The sequence below is a fragment of the Neoarius graeffei genome, chromosome 15 (genome assembly GCF_027579695.1).
Source record: "Neoarius graeffei isolate fNeoGra1 chromosome 15, fNeoGra1.pri, whole genome shotgun sequence".
In the NCBI taxonomy this organism is placed as follows: Eukaryota; Metazoa; Chordata; class Actinopteri; order Siluriformes; family Ariidae; genus Neoarius; species Neoarius graeffei.
Genome location: NC_083583.1, coordinates 28,949,952 through 28,968,365, shown reverse-complemented (window position 1 = coordinate 28,968,365; position 18,414 = coordinate 28,949,952). Strand labels below are relative to the sequence as shown.

General features: G+C 43.0%; 1 protein-coding gene across 1 annotated transcript in view; it reads right to left on the bottom strand.

Moving 5' to 3' along the window:
- Positions 1 to 1,610: 1,610 nt before the first annotated feature.
- abhd17c (abhydrolase domain containing 17C, depalmitoylase) overlaps positions 1,611 to 18,414 on the bottom strand; it is a 150,523-nt gene continuing 133,719 nt past the window's right edge. The window contains exon 4 of the mRNA XM_060941114.1: positions 1,611 to 3,581. Coding sequence (XP_060797097.1) covers positions 3,362 to 3,581 — 220 coding nt within the window. The 3' untranslated portion in view covers positions 1,611 to 3,361. The remainder of the gene's footprint in view (positions 3,582 to 18,414) is intronic.

Genomic DNA, 18,414 nt, shown 5'->3' with positions numbered 1-18,414 from the left:
GTTTACGAGGCCATTATCTGCTCAGATTCAGCCAAATGCTTCAAAGCTCGCTGGACAGTGGTTAACAGTGCAGATGGACAAAAGCATGCCAAGATTTAAAGCAAAGAAGTGAATGTTCTGCAATGGCCAAGTCAAATGACATGACCTGGATCCAGCTGAGTATGTAGTATTTCACATTGTGAAGGCAAGCAGGAACCATAGAGATCTTGCAGTCACGTGACCGGAATGTAAACAGCCGCCATCTTGTCGGTAAAAAAAACACAGCTGAATATTGCTGCACTCGTGTACAAAATGGATCAATTTCAACCGACGGACTATACGGCTCATTTTTCTAATGAACAGATAATTAGATACATGTCTAAAATAAACGACCTACAGATTAGTGACCCTTATCGATTACCGGACGTAGTTTTCACAACCGTGTCAGTGGATATGGAACTGCCAGAGGTGGAATACCCAGACGTGTATAATTACCTCATTAACTTTCCCTCGCTGTTCAGTGGTGAAGCACTGCGTGCTTATAAATCTCTGGACAGTTATCTTTACAGAAATTCAGGATTTGTGAGCGACTCAGATGTGGCATCTTCTAAACAAGAAAATAACAATCCTCATTGGACGGGTAAGTCACTTAAGTATTGAGTATAGCACTGACCAGCCGATTATAGAATAGAATAAGGTAATTCCAGCTGTAATTCCAAATCGTCCGTCTTGTTTACCATGGATCTGGCATTGGAGAGGTAGAGGCTTGGCAGTGGAGATTTGAGTGGCTGTTTTCTGAGCTTAGTCAACAGGCCGGCTCTGCCTGCAGCCTCACTTTTGCTTCCACTCCCGACACCGCCTCCTTCGCCTGCCAGACCCGATAACAATCCACGGAGACCCCGCTGGTCTCGCTGTCTCGTCCGGAATGTTATAATTTTTTTTTTTCTCGTCCGGAATGTTGTGCATGCGATGGAAATCGCTACAAACCGTCATTTTCTGCTGGAAACCAATGTCCAGCAAGTCCATACGGTTGTAGTGGATATTGAAGTCCGGTACAGACGAACAACATGCAAAAATACACATAAAAAACGTGCACAGGTAGGGAGAGCTTGTAGCCGCAGCAGAAGTAGAACCAGAAGTAGAAGTAGGAAATATGGCGTTTGACCAACAAGATGGCGTCTGTTACAATCTGGATCGGCTGTGACGTCACATGCAAGATCTCTATAGACTGTTGCAGTGAAGTCCTGTTAGAGCATCACGAGGGAAGAAACCCAGCATCAGGTGAGGTCTCTATCGGTTCCCGATGTCAGGTCATCGTTTGCTGCGCAGGATTTGTAACAGAGTATTAAAACTTCTTTAGTTTACAAATTAATTTTGGTCCCGTAAGAGAACAGGTCCTACACCTTTTACCAATCTGGATGTAAATACTTTTAAATTAAAGCAGAAAGTTTGCACTTTGAGTTCTTCATTATTTAATTTCAACTCCAATATCGTGGTAAACAGCCAAAATGATTGATAAAATAAGTATCCAAACATTTCTGGGCCTGATTGTAAATCAGGCTTCAAGTGAAGAGCAAAAACAATCATAAGCGACCTTCATTTAAAAAAAAAAAAAAGGAAAAAAAAGTATATTCAATATTCCATGCATCCTTTATTCCATTATATAGCAATACAACATCCAGTGGGCTGCTCTGAGGCAACAGCCAACATCAAGTGAGTAATAAATCTGTCTCACAGCACATTTAAGGCTTTCATTTGATCTGAGAAAACAAGATACACTAGCACATTTTGTACCAACTATTTCATTTTTTTCAGTATTATATTTGCATACAGCAATTCCAGTGTCAAAATCATTAAAAAGACTAAATACAGTTTCCTGTTTGATGTATCTATCGAGAGGAGAGATGTGTACAGTACGATTATCTTACAAACCAGCATTAAAAGAGGTGTCGAGATAAAATTAATAAGTACTAAGTACTGGAAAAAACATTTTGTTTAAAAACGTCGGTATCAAAAGCAACTCAGTTAGGGCTGTGTTCAGTCGTTCCTGAAAAGCAGTCTCCGACAACCCAACAACTCCACTGAGGATAAAAGAGGAGGTTCAAACCTTGGTTCAGGGCTCGTGGAGAAACACAATAGCATCCCGTTACACACATGTATCTGTCAATGCAGTGTTATCTTACAGCAATACACAGATGAAGACTGAAAAGTCCAGCCCATTTGCTCAATAAAATAAGAAATAAAAACGAAATCAAACCCTTCAAAAAAAAAAAAGTTGCAACACGGTAATTGCAGCTACTTCGAATAAACCGAGTTCCTTCTTGTTAATTAAACCATTATAACTTCTAGTGTCTAGTGCTACCCCTGAATACATTAACATTTACAAAGTCGGCACTAAAACACGAGGACTTTTAGTGTTATCTTGCGTTTGCGTTCAGGGGTTCGAGTCCTTCGGGGTCAGTAGATAAATGTCAAGAATGAGGAAGCAGCTGCAAAATTTTAGGGTGGGTGAGATGATTTTTGTGGCTCAATACGATTCACCTTGTACCCTTAGTGTTTCGCCAGTTCAGTCTCACAGTGATTTTTCTCATTGGAAGAGTAGCAGCTAGTATTAACCTTGAGAAAAGCCAACTCCCACAAAACGACAGACAGCACAAATGCCTGAGAGCAGAAGGCTTACTTACTGTAGCACTGGCGCCAAAAACAGAGACCACGATTTCATATACGAACACCTCAAGTTGTGTGTGTGCACAAACAACGCCCTGATTACTGTAGTAAAACACAGCACCGTACTCCAGAGCTGGAAACGGTGGAGTGGTTTGATCAGTCATGTGACATTGATGCGTTCTCAGTGGTAGTATTCCTTCACTTACTGGCTTTAATTAAAAAAAAAAAAAAAAACCCACCCTACTATACACACAGACTGGCTCTGTAAAATCTGAGAGCAAATCCTTTTATCCCAGTCAAGAGAATCCAACGGAATGCCTAGAAATAAAACGACGAAAAAAAAAAAAAAAACAACCAAACCCTCAATGGTCAACTAAACATAACAGCGCTGCCATTTACTTCACCCTGCTGGGTATTTACACACACCCAAAAAAAAAGGTTGACAAATCTCACACAAAATATTCCAAGTATGTTTGTGGTGCGCTTAAATGTTCTCTCATCAAGGTAAAAAGAAAAAAAAAATAAATCCAAAAATAAAAACTGATGAAAAGGCCCTGTTCCTTAATACCAACATATACACTTAAAAAGGAGAGTCCAGAATTTCTGTCACCAAGTGCAAATCCTCGACACTGATCCTCGGCTCGGTGTGTAAAGAGCGGAGAGGAGCTCATCGCAGCGTGTGCCGTGATGTTGTACAGTGTGCTGCAGTGTGCTTTCAGGAGGTAGCCAGCTCGAAGGAGATGAACTGCTTGAGTCTCTCCAGGTACTGGGCGTACAGCTCGATGTCGTTGTGCCCCGCGCCCTCCACCCACAGTGGTTCCACGGCACGTGGGCATCGCTCGTAGATGGCCAGGCCGTGCGAGAAATCGATGACCTCGTCCTCCGTGCCGTGAATCACGAGGACCGGAGAGGCCACCTTCGACACCTTATCGATGCTGAAGCAGAAGGAGAAAAACAAACCGAGTTAGGTCAAACAGCCTCTGCAAAATTAACACCAATTTTTCTGTCCACATTCACTGGATACGAGCAATCGTGTGCTCCGATTGGCTACTCTACTACTAGGCTATCAGCCGTGTATACCGTGAGTACAGAAAAACAAAAAAAATGGCAAAGCGTTTTGCTGAACCGACCGAGGATGAAAACCCCCCCCCAAAATATTTGATGCCAAGAACATATCTTTTTTATTTTTCAAGAATTATTATAGCATTTTTTCACAAATTGCTCCTGTCATTTCGTCGGTTTGTTTACATTCTTCATCTTTAAGCATTAAAATTTGCTGAATTTTTTTTAGACTGGTTCAAAAGCTCAAAGAAGTTTGAAATCTAGAAGTGTGAGTAAACTCACTATCGAATCCCCCCATGGGCCGGTCATCATATATTGCCATATGTAAGGGAATAAGTTGAATGAGTTATTTCCTCTTTGAAACATCGGACCGGGATTATTTTTCCTTCATGCACATCTGCAGGTGGTGTACTGCTACTGTGCCAAGTTTCATCAAAATCCATCAAACCGTTTAGGAGGAGTTGAGCTTACAAGACACATGGACAGATGGACGGACGGACAGACAGGGTGATTCCTATATTACCCCCCCCCAACTTTGTTTGCCAGGGGGGTATAATTACACAACACAACCGAAATGTCCAAGGAAGAGCGAAATATCTAAAGCTATTCGAGACCTCGTCACGACAGTAAGACACCAAAAAAACACCAAAAAAAAAAACCAACCCACTGAAGTCAACTGATGGCGCCATAGGTTTTTAAAGAAGTCCACCTAAGAGAAAACGATTGTCAGATGCTTTGGATAAAGTTATCAAATTTGCAAAAAAAAGCGCTCCGTTTCTCAAAATCCAGTGAATGTGGACAGAATAAAAGAGTTATTCCACTCAATCTCGTTGTACATGGCTTATAGCGCCTCGTCGGCTATCGGCTCATGTACAACTCGATTTCATGGAATATCTTAATTAGCCTCGAGAGATATAGTTCCTTAACATGGAAACCATTTTAGACTGATTAAGCTATGGATAATCAATATGGAGACCACTAGATTAATAAACCATCAGAGATGGCCAACAAGGAGGCCAGATTCAACCCCTATTGATTACTAACCTGAGTCCAGTTATGCCCCTTTTCCACCAAAGCAGTTCCAGGGCTGGTTCGGGGCCAGTGCTTAGTTTGGAACCGGGTTTTCTGTTTCCACTGACAAAGAACTGGCTCTGGGGCCAGAAAAACCGGTTCCAGGCTAGCACCAACTCTCTGCTGGGCCAGAGGAAAGAACCGCTTACATCAGCGGGGGGCGGAGTTGTTAAGACCAACAACAATAACAAGACCGCGAAAGATCGCCATTTTTAAGCGACGAGAAGCAGCAGCTGTACAAATGCGAAGTCATCCATTATTATTATTATTGTTGTTGCTGCTGCTTCTTCCGTGTTGTTTTTGCTTCAATATTTGCGCCAAGGTTTATGCAAACGTAGCGACGTAACTGACGTATACAGCGACGAAATGACGTGGCTCCCCTTAGCACCGCGAGCTATGGAAAAGCAAACTGGTTCTCAGCTGGCTCGCAAGTTGAACGAGTTGTGAACCAGCACCAGCCCCGAACCAGCCCTGGAACTGATTTGGTGGAAAAGGGGTATCAGAGAACTGGTGCTCTAAATAAAGCATATTTAAGTTTAGGAAATACATTCTGAACATTTTTACCCAACACATGTTTACTGGAAGAGTCTCGGCATTAGCTTTACTTAATCAAGTCTGATCATTAGCGTAAACACTGAACTGGGAAGCACACTGAAGCGTTCACTTGTCCACTGGGCTTGTTTACGAATTTGAACATGGATGCTATTTTAATGACCAACCCAGTGGATCAACATTTTAACCCCCCCCAAACAAAAAACACCTGCAAAGAGTAAGATTAAAAAAAAGAAAGAAAAAAAAAACAGATTAAGTTCCAGCCCCGCATGTATTAATCAGAAAAATAAGCGTTGAAGAAATGATCCGTTTTCTATATAACCCATGTGTTCCTGTCTAGAGACATTTAAGACCGAAGGCATAAAACTTTTACGCTGCTGTGTATCCATTTGGCGTATTAATTCAGCGCTCCAAAAGGCTAATTAGTGCTTCCCATTGATAAAGCACATGCGTCCTGAACATGCCTGGATAAAAGATTCATGTACAGAAAAGCCTAACGGAATAATTACACCACAGGCTGAATGGGAACGTAGACTTTAACAAGATGCAGTACGGGTTCCCTTGGTTGATTACAAACTCGTGAACAGCATGATTATAGAGGGGGTTTATATGTTTAAAAAAAAAAATGCACGTGCAAAATAACGCATCAGCCAGATCACAAAAAAAGGTTGATTGTGCTTGGCAGTGGTGATCAGAAGAGTTGTGATGAAAAGAGGTGGACATGTTTGGACGAAACATGCATGTGGGCCCCAGCCTTTCTGTAGCTCTGGAGTGGACTGGCCTTCTGTGGGAACGTCACAATTTTCTGCTGATTTCCATCTCCCAAACTAGACCCCGAAGCCGCCGCCAGGCACCGCTAAAACCGCCATTTAGAATTTGAGCCGCCGCCAGCCAATAATTTTGTAAGCCAATTTGAGCCGCTATCTAATAAAATTTGGCTGAGCCACTAAGAATTGTGTACATCAAATAATGGGTTTATCCACATCATGAGCTACAAGAAAAGTGACACAAACATGATCAACTGTACACACTAGTAGTAACACAATAGAGACGTATAGGCATACACTGTAGAGATTTAGAACTGATATCACAGCACAGAGAGCCACCACAAGCTTGCCGTTGTGACTACCTGTCTGGCTTCCCGCCCCTCACACCGTTACCACGATACACTGGGGAACCCGGGAACCCACCCAGAGCATCAATCGACTCCGATATCGACGAGATGGCTGCATTCTTTGCCGCTGCTGAGGGAAAGTGTAAAGGTATTTTTTTTGTTTGTTTGTTTCACATACTTCGAGATTGATAAAAAAAAAAGTACTCCACCACTCTACTTTCATCATAGTAAGATAGCTGCCAGTCCTTCACTGGTCATTGCTAGTGAGAGTAGATAGCTAGATGCCTTCCTCGAACAATCCAGATTAGCTTATTATTAGCATTGAACTACAATCTTGCTAGATTTATATTTACAATGAAGTAAGAGACCAGGGGACCTGTGGTAATTTGCTATTTATTCCCCCCATTTGTTTGATCCGTTCGCCCGGATATATGCCACACAGTGACGTCCAGTATCAGCCATTTGTAGCCATAAACATTTTGGTGGCTGCAGCAGCCATTAAGGTTTTGGCTGAGTCAGCTAGCCAGCCAATAATTTCATCAGCCAGCCATCATCCTGAAAACAAACGGCTTCAGGGTCTATCCCAAACACAACACCAGTGTAAGGTCATTCAAGAACCATGCCACCCTGTAATCTGGACAGCTTTTAGTCCAATACTACATGGCGAATCATTTGTTCCTAGTCTTTGCTGTTTGACTCCAAAGGCAGAAGATGCTTTTAAGCCATTTCCCATCCACAAGATGGACGCTGTAAGGTCCCTGAAATCTCCCCCCCACCTTTTTACCATCCTGCAGTTGAAGTAAACCAGGATGGTCAGCTTCAAGCACTCCTAGCCTACCAATGGAACGAACAAAAACATTTACGTCCACATATCTTTCACGATGACAAGTCCCTCACTCCCCCCCGGCCTGCTGTTCCTGGACGAAGTTTTAATATTCCAATCCATGCCATGCTGCAGCCTCAAAAATCCACAGAGAGTCACGTCATTAAACTTTCATACATCCATTCACAGTTTTCCTCCTGCCACACACAGCTGTGAATCTCAAATTTGGCAAACTGAGAATCAGCGTCTGGAACGGAGGGCCACGGCCAGCTGGATGGAGCTCCACAGGGACAGGAGTGGTGTGTCAACTCATCTATCCAAAAGAGACGAGTGCGCGTGTGCTCTTAAACATGGAAGTGTGTTAAGCTGATTGGAAACATCAATGTGATGGAACTCCAGGATTCATAGTAAATTCATCATTGGAGGTGGCAGCTCTTCAAAGTGCTACAAGGGTGAGCTGAAGTTAAAGCTAAAAAAAAAAAAAAAAAACATAGACAGATGAGGAGGACGTTCTCCAAAAACATCAGGAGTAAATCAGTGGAGGAGCCAGTACAAAATACATACTACAACTCATCAAGGACACGATTACTTAAGAAACATCAAGACCACGGCACAAATCCGCTCCTCCAAGAGCATCAACCAATCCAGATGACATGACTCCCTACTAGACTAGGCTCGTGTCAAAATAAATCAATTGCGGTTTTGTTTTTGCTCGAACCAACACGCACAATATTATTAAAAAGATGCAATCAGACACTAATATTCCATTTAGAGAAAAAAAAAAAAGCATCGAGATGGATACAGGAGTGAACAAGTCCTACAGTAAATCCATCAGCGAGGCCACTGGACTGTCCTGGACGGTCCCATTCTTTGGTCGCCTGGAAATCTATTTTACAAGAATTAAAACTGGAAGCTTGCAATGTAATCAATTATGGAGCTCGAGGAGCACAGGCACAAACAAGCGCATCAACTCCAGCCTCTGAGATGACTCTGCTGGTATTATTCTTTCCTTAGAAAACATCTACATTGTGTTTGCATCTTTGACAAAAGCTCAGGAAATCGTTGACCAATGTCACAGCACACAAAGGATATTATTTGAGGCTGACGAGCGTATTCCCACCCCAACGTTAAGCTGTGAGGCGACATCATGTTTTGCTCGCAAAAGGGTTATACAACTGCTTCACTGTACTTCATTTTGCTCGGTTTAGTCAGTGTTTCTTACCCAGGCTTGTAGTACTCGAGTCTGACTCGTGCATTAACGCTATTCGGACTCGTAAACTGGAAATGAGGACTCGGATTTTTTCTTGATTTTTTTCTAACATGTAAAAAATAATTTGCCTAAGATATTTATATCTGCATTAATTTTGTGTGTACGAGTGTCAGACCTGCGTGCCTTGGCGCGTGCATCAGATAGACTCTCGGGCGCGCTCCAGACAGCGTGCGCACCAAGCGGGGACACTCACATGCCGTAAACGACTTGCACCTGCGCAGGATTAAGGTGCAATCAGCGTGTCGATATAAAAAATGTGAAAACACACTCACTTTGCGAAGTATTGAGTTGCATTGCTGACACCTTATTTGGTTTCCTGACCCCCGATTTCCTGTTTCTCGGATTGGATTCTGCCGAGTCTACGATAGCCTGTTTGTGCCTCGCTTGACCTGTTGCCTGTTTCAGTGTTCTATGATTTTGCCTGCCGTTCTGGATTGTTTACCGTCTTCACTTGTATTAACACACCTTCTGCACTTACATCCGTCTCCCAACCATCTCTGACAGAATACTTCGCACTCCCTGACAAAGAGAAGCACGTTCACCTGTTCATACGGCATGTTCAGGAACAAACTAACGTTTTTTTAAAGATATTTTTGGGCTTTTTTCACCTTTATTGGATAGGACAGTGTAGAGACAGGAAACGAGCGGGAGAGAGAGACAGGGAGGGATCGGAAAATGACCTCGGGTTGGAATCGAATCCGAGTCCCCAGATTTATAGTATGGCGCCTTATCCTAGCCTGGGCCCGCCCATCCTAAGTGTGACGCAACACGGGGGGCTGTTGCGAACTTAGTCTGGCAAGGCAAGCTATCTCCAGCTCTTCCAAGCTCCCGAAAAATCAGGAGCCAATCAACTTTGAGCATCTCCAACGGCCCTGGGTAGAGGCGTGTTCAAGGCACTGACATAGTAGAACTGCGACCGGAAGCCATAGATTGTTTACAGAATCTATGCCGGAAGCGCTTCATTCACTAGAAACATTACGAACATGGAGCAGCGGCAAGCCTTTGACACAGCGGTGGATGCTGTATTGAAAGCATTCAACGGGAAGTTCTCATTGAAAACGGAGCAAAGAGCAGCCCTGGAGGTATTTATCTTCTTCCTGTTACTCAAGCAGTTTCCGTCGCGTCACATACGCCAGAGGAAAGAGTGATGTGATTGGTTTAAGCTTCGTCACAGCCTTTTCTGGCTTCGACCAGTAGCAAACAGGCATTTCAGGGAGGCGGGTCAACCACGCGCTTTGGGAAACGGTTGGGCTTAATATCTATGCCAGACCAATGCTCGCAGAGCTTTGAAGTTGCGTTAGCCAGACTAGCCTTACCCACCTGAGCCACGATGCCCCCAGGAACAAGCTAATGTTAACGGCACAAAAACAGCCACCGTCAAATGGTGCAGTTGGAGTCTTGTTCTCGGACTCGACTCGAAATTTTTTTTAATGCCTCGGACTTGAACACTGGGGAACTCAAGACTGGACTCGAGGTTTAGTGACTCGACTACAACGCTGTTCTTACCTGCATGTTCCTGATTCTGAAAAGGCTGCATGTGATCCATGCAAGCTAATGAATCTGACTGTGTGGCACAGCATGTGGTAGAATTCACAAGCGGCGCTTGCTGTAGTTCGAGCATTGAGATGAGTCACATCACCATAAGGTGCATTTTATTTAAATCCACACATCAAATACAAACTTTTGTTTTCCTCGTTTTAGATTACAAGAGGGAAAAAAAAAATGCTGCTCATGGCAGACCTGCTGGGTAACTATAAATAAAAAAAGCCTGGAAAAGTAAATCTGGTTTCCAGTGCCCAGGCTACTGATTATCCACCAGTGCACGCAGTATTTTTGTTCAGGATGAAGCCTGTCACTTTTAGAAAACAGCACGAAGACCTGTCTAAGGTTCCTTATTTTGGACAAATCTATAGCTGCAACATGCACCTTTCTTGGAGGTGATGCCATACAGTATATTCATCCCACCATCCCAGGGTTCAAAGAAAATTTGAAATATATATATATCAAAGATTTTACCTTTGCTGTTCTTAGCAGTGCAGAACCTGCAGTAGTTCTGTCCATCATATATTTTATACAGTGCTGAGCGTAAATGAGTACACCCCCTTTGAAAAGTAACATTTTAAACAATTTCCAAAATGTTGACAAGTTTAATATAACATCTGTTTAACTTATAATGTGAAAGTAAGGTTAATAATATAAACTTAGATTACACATTTTTCAGTTTTACTCAAATTAGGGTGGTGCAAAAATGAGTACACCCCACAACAAAAACTACTACATCTAGTACTTTGTATGGCCTCCATGATTTTTAATGACAGCACCAAGTCTTCTAGGCATGGAATGAACAAGTCGGCGACATTTTGCAACATCAGTCTTTTTCCATTCTTCAGCAATGACCTCTTTTAGTGACTGGATGCTGGATGGAGAGTGATGCTCAACTTGTCTCTTCAGAATTCCCCATAGGTGTTCGATTGGGTTCAGATCAGGAGACATACTTGGCCACTGAATCACTTTCACCCTGTTCTTCTTCAGAAATCCAACAGTGGCCTTAGATGTGTGTTTAGTCATGTTGGAAAAGTGCACGACGACCAAGGGCACGGAGTGATGGTAGCATCTTCTCTTTCAGTATAGAGCAATACATCTGTGAATACATGATGCCATCAATGAAATGCAGCTCCCCGACACCAGCAGCACTCATGCAGCCCCACATAAGGACACTGCCACCACCATGTTTCACTGTAGGCACCATGCATTTTTCTTTGTATTCCTCACCTTCGCGATGCCATGCGGTTTTGAAGCCGTCAGTTCCAAAAACATTTATCTTGGTCTCATCACTCCAGAGTATAGAGTCCCAGTAGTCTTCATCTTTGTCAGCATGGGCCCTGGCAAACTCTAGGTGGGCTTTTTTGTGCCTGGGATTTAGGAGAGGCTTCTTTCGTGGACAGCATCCATGCATGCCATTCCTCTGCAGTGTACGCCGTATTGTGTCACGGGAAATAATCACCCCAGTTTGGCTTTCTACTTCTTTAGATAACTGCAGTGAACTTGCAGGTAGATTTTCTTCAACCCTTCTCATCAGAAGACACTCCTGTCAAGGTGTTAACTTCCATGGACGACCTGGACGTCTCTGTGAGATGGTTGCAGTTCCAGCTTTCTTAAATTTTTGTACCACTTTTGCTACAGTGTTCTGACTGATCAGTAAAGCTTTGCTGATCTTCTTGTAGCCTTCACCTTTGTGGTGTAAAGAAATTATTTTCTTTGGGGAATTCTGAAGAGACAAGTTGAGCATCACTCTCCATCCAGCATCCAGTCACTAAAAGAGGTCATTGTTGAAGAATGGAAAAAGATTGATGTTGCAAAATGTCGTCAACTTGTTCATTCCATTGTGACGCCCCAGCTTGCCTGTGCTGGGTTCGTCACGTTTCCAGTTCCGTTTGCCAGTGTTATTGGCTCTGTGTTGTGTCTGTCTTTGGCCTGCAGGGGGAGCTTTCCAGTCCTCGTGACGTAGGCTAATTGATGGCGTGATTGGGAGGTGGATAAGTATGGGCCTGGCAGTCTACCGGGGGGGTCTCCTGGCTATATCGCATTGGGAGCCAGAGCAGGCTGCGCTTGACGCTTTTTGCTTTACTTTTGCAATACACTTCATTATGCTGATATACACTACAGTTTTGCTTTATCTTTCATGTACTGACATTTGATTATAGTTACTTTACTTTAATAAATGTCTTTTGTTAACTGTGCAACGGCGTGGTCTCCACTTTATGTTGTGGCTGCCTTGAGCCAGGCGGGCATGACACCATGCCTAGAAGACTTGGTGCGGTCATTAAAAATCATGGAGGCCATACAAAGTACTAGATGTAGTGGTTTTTGTTGTGGGGTGTACTCATTTTTGCACCACCCTAATTTGAGTAAAACTGAAAAAATGTGTAATCTAAGTTTATATTATTAACCTTACTTTCACGTTATAAGTTAAACAGATGTTATATTAAACTTGTCAACATTTTGGAAATTAATTGTCTTCATCGAGATATTGTTTAAAATGTTACTTTTCAAAGGGGGTGCACTCATTTATGCTCAGCACTATATATATATATATATATATATATGATGGACAGAACTACTGCAGGTTCTGCACTGCTACCAGCAGCCAAGGTGAAATCTTCATAACTTGTGTAAACTTTAGCTTTTATCAAACTTGATCCAGTTTGATCACAAGAGACCTTGAGAATATTGACAATTACTGCTTCGCACGTAATGCGACGTTTGTCTGGGTCAGTATGTCTGAACTCTCCACTGGGTTTAGTCTTTAAAACCATGATGCCATGAACAGGGCATTAAGTAATTAAGGCTCCAGGCTAATTCCATCCTGTCGTCCTGGGGATGATTAAAGTGGACAGAATGATGTAAAATCTGCTTTGGGATCTTTTAACATTGCACACATCAAACAATATCTGGAAAACATGACATGATTATCTGCTCCAGTTGCCACATTTGGGACCGAAATTCAGGTAGCGCAGCATGAATGAACCAACATTTTTTTTTTTTTTTAAAAAAAGGCTCCTGGAGCCTCCAAGCATCAACCTTGGCCAAGTGACTCCATTTCAGCTTAAACACGACAACTAGATTGGATGATTGAGGATGATTATTGGCCCTTTTCCACTACCCTTTTTCAGCTCACTTCAGCCCGACACGGCTCGCGTTTCGACTACTTCAGAGCAGCACGACTCGGCTCGCTTCAGCCCTGCTCAGCCCCCAAAACTCGCACGGTTTTGGAGTAGGGCTGAAGCGAGCCAAACCGAGCCGAGTGGGGCTAGGGGCGTGAGGAGACACTCCCCTGTGCACTGATTGGTGAGGAGGAGTGTCCTCACATGCCCACACACGCCCCGCGAGCACGCTGGGATCTGTAAACACCGTAAACCTGGAAGAAGGAGAATTACGAGAATTTCTGAAGCCTTATGCGCCTCGCCTCATCTATACGCTCTTGCCAGTATCTGTTGGCGTTGTCGGTGACAACAAGCCACAGCACCAAGACCAGCAACACTAACGACTCCATGTCCTCCATGTTTATTGTTTATTCTCCGGGTCGTGAGACTACCGCTTAAAAGGTCACTGATGTCACTGTTTGCGCCGCCTAACGACATCACGTGACGTCCACCCACTTTCGCTAAATCCACCCAATGTGTCCACCCACTTCCAGCCAGCACGGTTCAGTGCGGTTGTAGTCGAAATGCAACTCCAACAGCCCCACTCAGCTCGACTCAGCCCAACTCAGCACGGCACGGCTCAGCCCGACTCAGCCGCGTTTGTAGTGGAAAAGCGGCATATGCTGCGCTACATTTAATCAATCTGTTTTGAGAGAGTGGAGCATTTTTCAAAAGTTCATAACTGCATCAAGGCTGGTGGATTCAAAACTTCAGAGATCGCTGTAAAATATACCACAGAACCCTCGCTTTTTGTTTTGTTGCGGGCCTCGACAGTTTCTGTTGTGGAAGTCTCAGGTTTGCCGAGAGGGGACTACATGTATTCATTAATCATATTCTTGAAGCCCCAAGGGAGCCGAGACCGGACTGCTTTCTAATTAGATGTTGGTTTTGTGGGCACAAAATTATGCAAAATGAAAGATACCTATGCTGAGCGGGAAACCAGGGATGAAAGAAACAGCCATGAGACGTCAATAACTGATGACTCTGTAGACCCGGTTTATGCTTACTTTTAACGACTGGATGCAAGATGGCTGCTGTGTGCATTTTGTGTTCATTTAGCGTGGAAAACAAAAAAACGAAGCAGTCCCGATGTAAATAACGGGGCCAGTGTACGGCCCTTTGACGTGATATTCTCAAGAGGCAGGAGATATTAGAGCCGTGTCTCAAACTGCATAAGGACTCTCGGCAGCTTGAGTATCAACACCCACTGATTTCCCCATTACAGAACAGGAACCTCATGCAGCCTTTAAACATACAGAGGAGATTATTTTAGCACCAATATATTCCATCTTCTAGATTAGTGCATTTCTTTTAATGTTTAAAAGTCATGGTTTTGAATTGGAGATGGCTCATGATCACACCGACTGTGGAAAATCTAAAAGGAGAAGAAAAGAAAAAAAAAAAGCAAGCAGCTTCTCTGTTTTTCCATGCTGCTGCATGGTGCCAAATATACCTCCCAGAACGCTTGGCTTAGAACTGCTAAACATTTCTTGCAGGTCGATGAACAAGACTGATGGACAAGGTCATTTCCGCTTTGAGCTACTAGGCCGAAATAAGAAGCATCCCTTATCCTTAACAGACTGTACTTTAGATTAAACAACTTGGGCAAGAATTTCCCCCAGTTACCAAAACACGGGTGATTTCAGTGCTCGTGACCACTTGGGTCAATTGTGTTGGGACATGGAGAGCAAAAATGCAGACTGTTTGAAGGCCCCCCAAAGACAACTTTGGGAAACGGATATAAAAGTCTACTTGTACATTTATTTGCAGCTGAATGCAGATTTCATTCAGAGATGGTTTGTTTTTCTGTTATGTTCATAAATATTTGAATGTCACAGTAGGACTGGGGAATATTGCTCGGGGGAAGGGGGGGGGGGGGGGGGGGACAAACAAAACCCATATAGCAATCTCACCCGCCCCCCAAATTTCAATTACAATTTGTTATTGCATCCTGCAACTGAAAAATCACACAATTTATCCATCAAGTTTTCTTCTGTATTAGAATGGCCTTCGGAAAAGACTTGTGCAAACAATCCTTTTAAATAAAGAATATTTCAATCATTTTTAATATACAGGGTGTTTCAAAAAAAAGAGATATAATTTCACAGTCTAATTACTTTGCCAATTCTCATTCAATTGACCTCAAATTTTAACAGCGTGTGTGGAAACAGGTCAAAATTTTATGTTCAATGTTTTTTTGTTTTTCTCTTTTTAGGTTTAGAAAATGCCATTCACTGGAAAAGAAAAGGCGCCGTGTGTGTTAGAGTACGCTCGAACGCAGTCGAACAAGACTGTAAAGCGTGCATCTCATCTCATTATCTCTAGCCGCTTTATCCTGTCCTACAGGGTCGCAGGCAAGCTGGAGCCTATCCCAGCTGACTACGGGCGAAAGGCGGGGTACACCCTGGACAAGTCGCCAGGTCATCACAGGGCTGACACAGACACAGACAACCATTCACACTCACATTCACACCTACGGTCAATTTAGAGTCACCAGTTAACCTAACCTGCATGTCTTTGGACTGTGGGGGAAACCGGAGCACCCGGAGGAAACCCACGCGGACAAGAGGAGAACATGCAAACTCCACACAGAAAGGCCCTCGCCGGCTATGGGGCTCGAACCCAGGACCTTCTTGCTGTGAGGCGACAGCGCTAACCATTACACCACCGTGCCGCCCTCAGTGTGCATTTATGAGAGAATTCACAAATAAAATTTAACAAAATTTTAAAAATTGCACCGTTACCAGAAAAGACAATTACCAAAGACATGCTACAGCGTATTTGGCAGGAGCTGGATGACTGACTTGACGTGTGCCGTGTCTCATTTGTGAAATCATTTAAATTTTGAGGAATAAATCTTATATTGCTCAACATTAAGCCTGTTCAATTTCACCGGCCTAGACTATGCAGTTTCTGGGATATTTACATCTCAAATAACATCATGTTTTTTTGAAACACCCTGTATTTAAAAAAATAAAGGAAATATAGCTCATCACGGCTAGCTGGCTCATCTGTTGCTAACAAAAACACGGGGCATCCATTTTTTGACTTCGTTGGTCCATCAGTGACGTTCTACCTGTCTCTATCTTGGTTTGTGTTTATCTAATCAGTGTCTGGGAGTCGTGCGCTTGGTAGGAATTGCCATTTATCAAGTTAATAAGGCTGTGTTTTTTAATTTGTATTGGTTTAAAAATATTAAACAACATTTACAGATGCTTTAATTACAACTTGAAACGCGCATATACAACCCCGATTCCAAAAAAGTTGGGACAAAGTACAAATTGTAAATAAAAACGGAATGCAATAATTTACAAATCTCAAAAACTGATATTGTATTCACAATAGAACATAGACAACATATCAAATGTCAAAAGTGAGACATTGAAATTTCATGCCAAATATTGGCTCATTTGAAATTTCATGACAGCAACACATCTCAAAGTTGGGACGGGGCAATGAGAGGCTGGAAAAGTTAAAGGTACAAAAAAGGAACAGCTGGAGGACCAAATTGCAACTCATTAGGTCAATTGGCAATAGGTCATTAACATGACTGGGTATAAAAAGAGCATCTTGGAGTGGCAGCGGCTCTCAGAAGTAAAGATGGGAAGAGGATCACCAATCCCCCTAATTCTGCACCGACAAATAGTGGAGCAATATCAGAAAGGAGTTCGACAGTGTAAAATTGCAAAGAGTTTGAACATATCATCTACAGTGCATAATTCAAAAGATTCAGAGAATCTGGAAGAATCTCTGTGCGCAAGGGTCAAGGCCGGAAAACCATACTGGGTGCCCGTGATCTTCGGGCCCTTAGACGGCACTGCATCACATACAGGCATGCTTCTGTATTGGAAATCACAAAATGGGCTCAGGAATATTTCCAGAGAACATTATCTGTGAACACAGTTCACCGTGCCATCCGCCGTTGCCAGCTAAAACTCTATAGTTCAAAGAAGTCGTCGTATCTAAACATGATCCAGAAGCGCAGACGTCTTCTCTGGGCCAAGGCTCATTTAAAATGGACTGTGGCAAAGTGGAAAACTGTTCTGTGGTCAGACGAATCAAAATTTGAAGTTCTTGATGGAAATCAGGGACGCCGTGTCATTCGGACTAAAGAGGAGAAGGACGACCCAAGTTGTTATCAGCGCTCAGTTCAGAAGCCTGCATCTCTGATGGTATGGGGTTGCATTAGTGCGTGTGGCATGGGCAGCTTACACATCTGGAAAGACACCATCAATGCTGAAAGGTATATCCAGGTTCTAGAGCAACATATGCTCCCATCCAGACGACGTCTCTTTCAGGGAAGACCTTGCATTTTCCAACATGACAATGCCAAACCACATACTGCATCAATTACAGCATCATGGCTGCGTAGAAGAAGGGTCCGGGTACTGAACTGGCCAGCCTGCAGTCCAGATCTTTCACCCATAGAAAACATTTGGCGCATCATAAAACGGAAGATACGACAAAAAAAGACCTAAGACAGTTGAGCAACTAGAATCCTACATTAGACAAGAATGGGTTAACATTCCTATCCCTAAACTTGAGCAACTTGTCTCCTCAGTCCCCAGACGTTTACAGACTGTTGTAAAGAGAAAAGGGGATGTCTCACAGTGGTAAACATGGCCTTGTCCCAACTTTTTTGAGATGTGTTGCTGTCATGAAATTTAAAATCACCTAATTTTTCTCTTTAAATGATACATTTTCTCAGTTTAAACATTTGATGTGTCATCTATGTTCTATTCTGAATAAAATATAAAATTTTGAAACTTCCACATCATTGCATTCCGTTTTTATTTACAATTTGTACTTTGTCCCAACTTTTTTGGAATCGGGGTTGTAAAACAACATCTCAATTAGAACACTTTGAAAATTGCATTGCTGAATTTATCGCGAAAATATCTCAGCACTATGTCACCGTTCTGGAAAGAAATGACAGGCCACCATCAGCGTCTTCCTCACGGTCGTAACGCAGTGCTCACAGGACCTCCAACAACCCAATTACTTTTACGATGAACATAAACATGTACTACAAGCCAAGACCATATCGCACCAGTTTCAGCTTCACTCCACTGGCTGTCTGTTTACTTTACAAGTTTGATTACTAGTTATTAAATCTCTTCAGTGTCTCACATTCAGACATCCCTGAAAAATTATATTCCAAATCGCGCCTTCG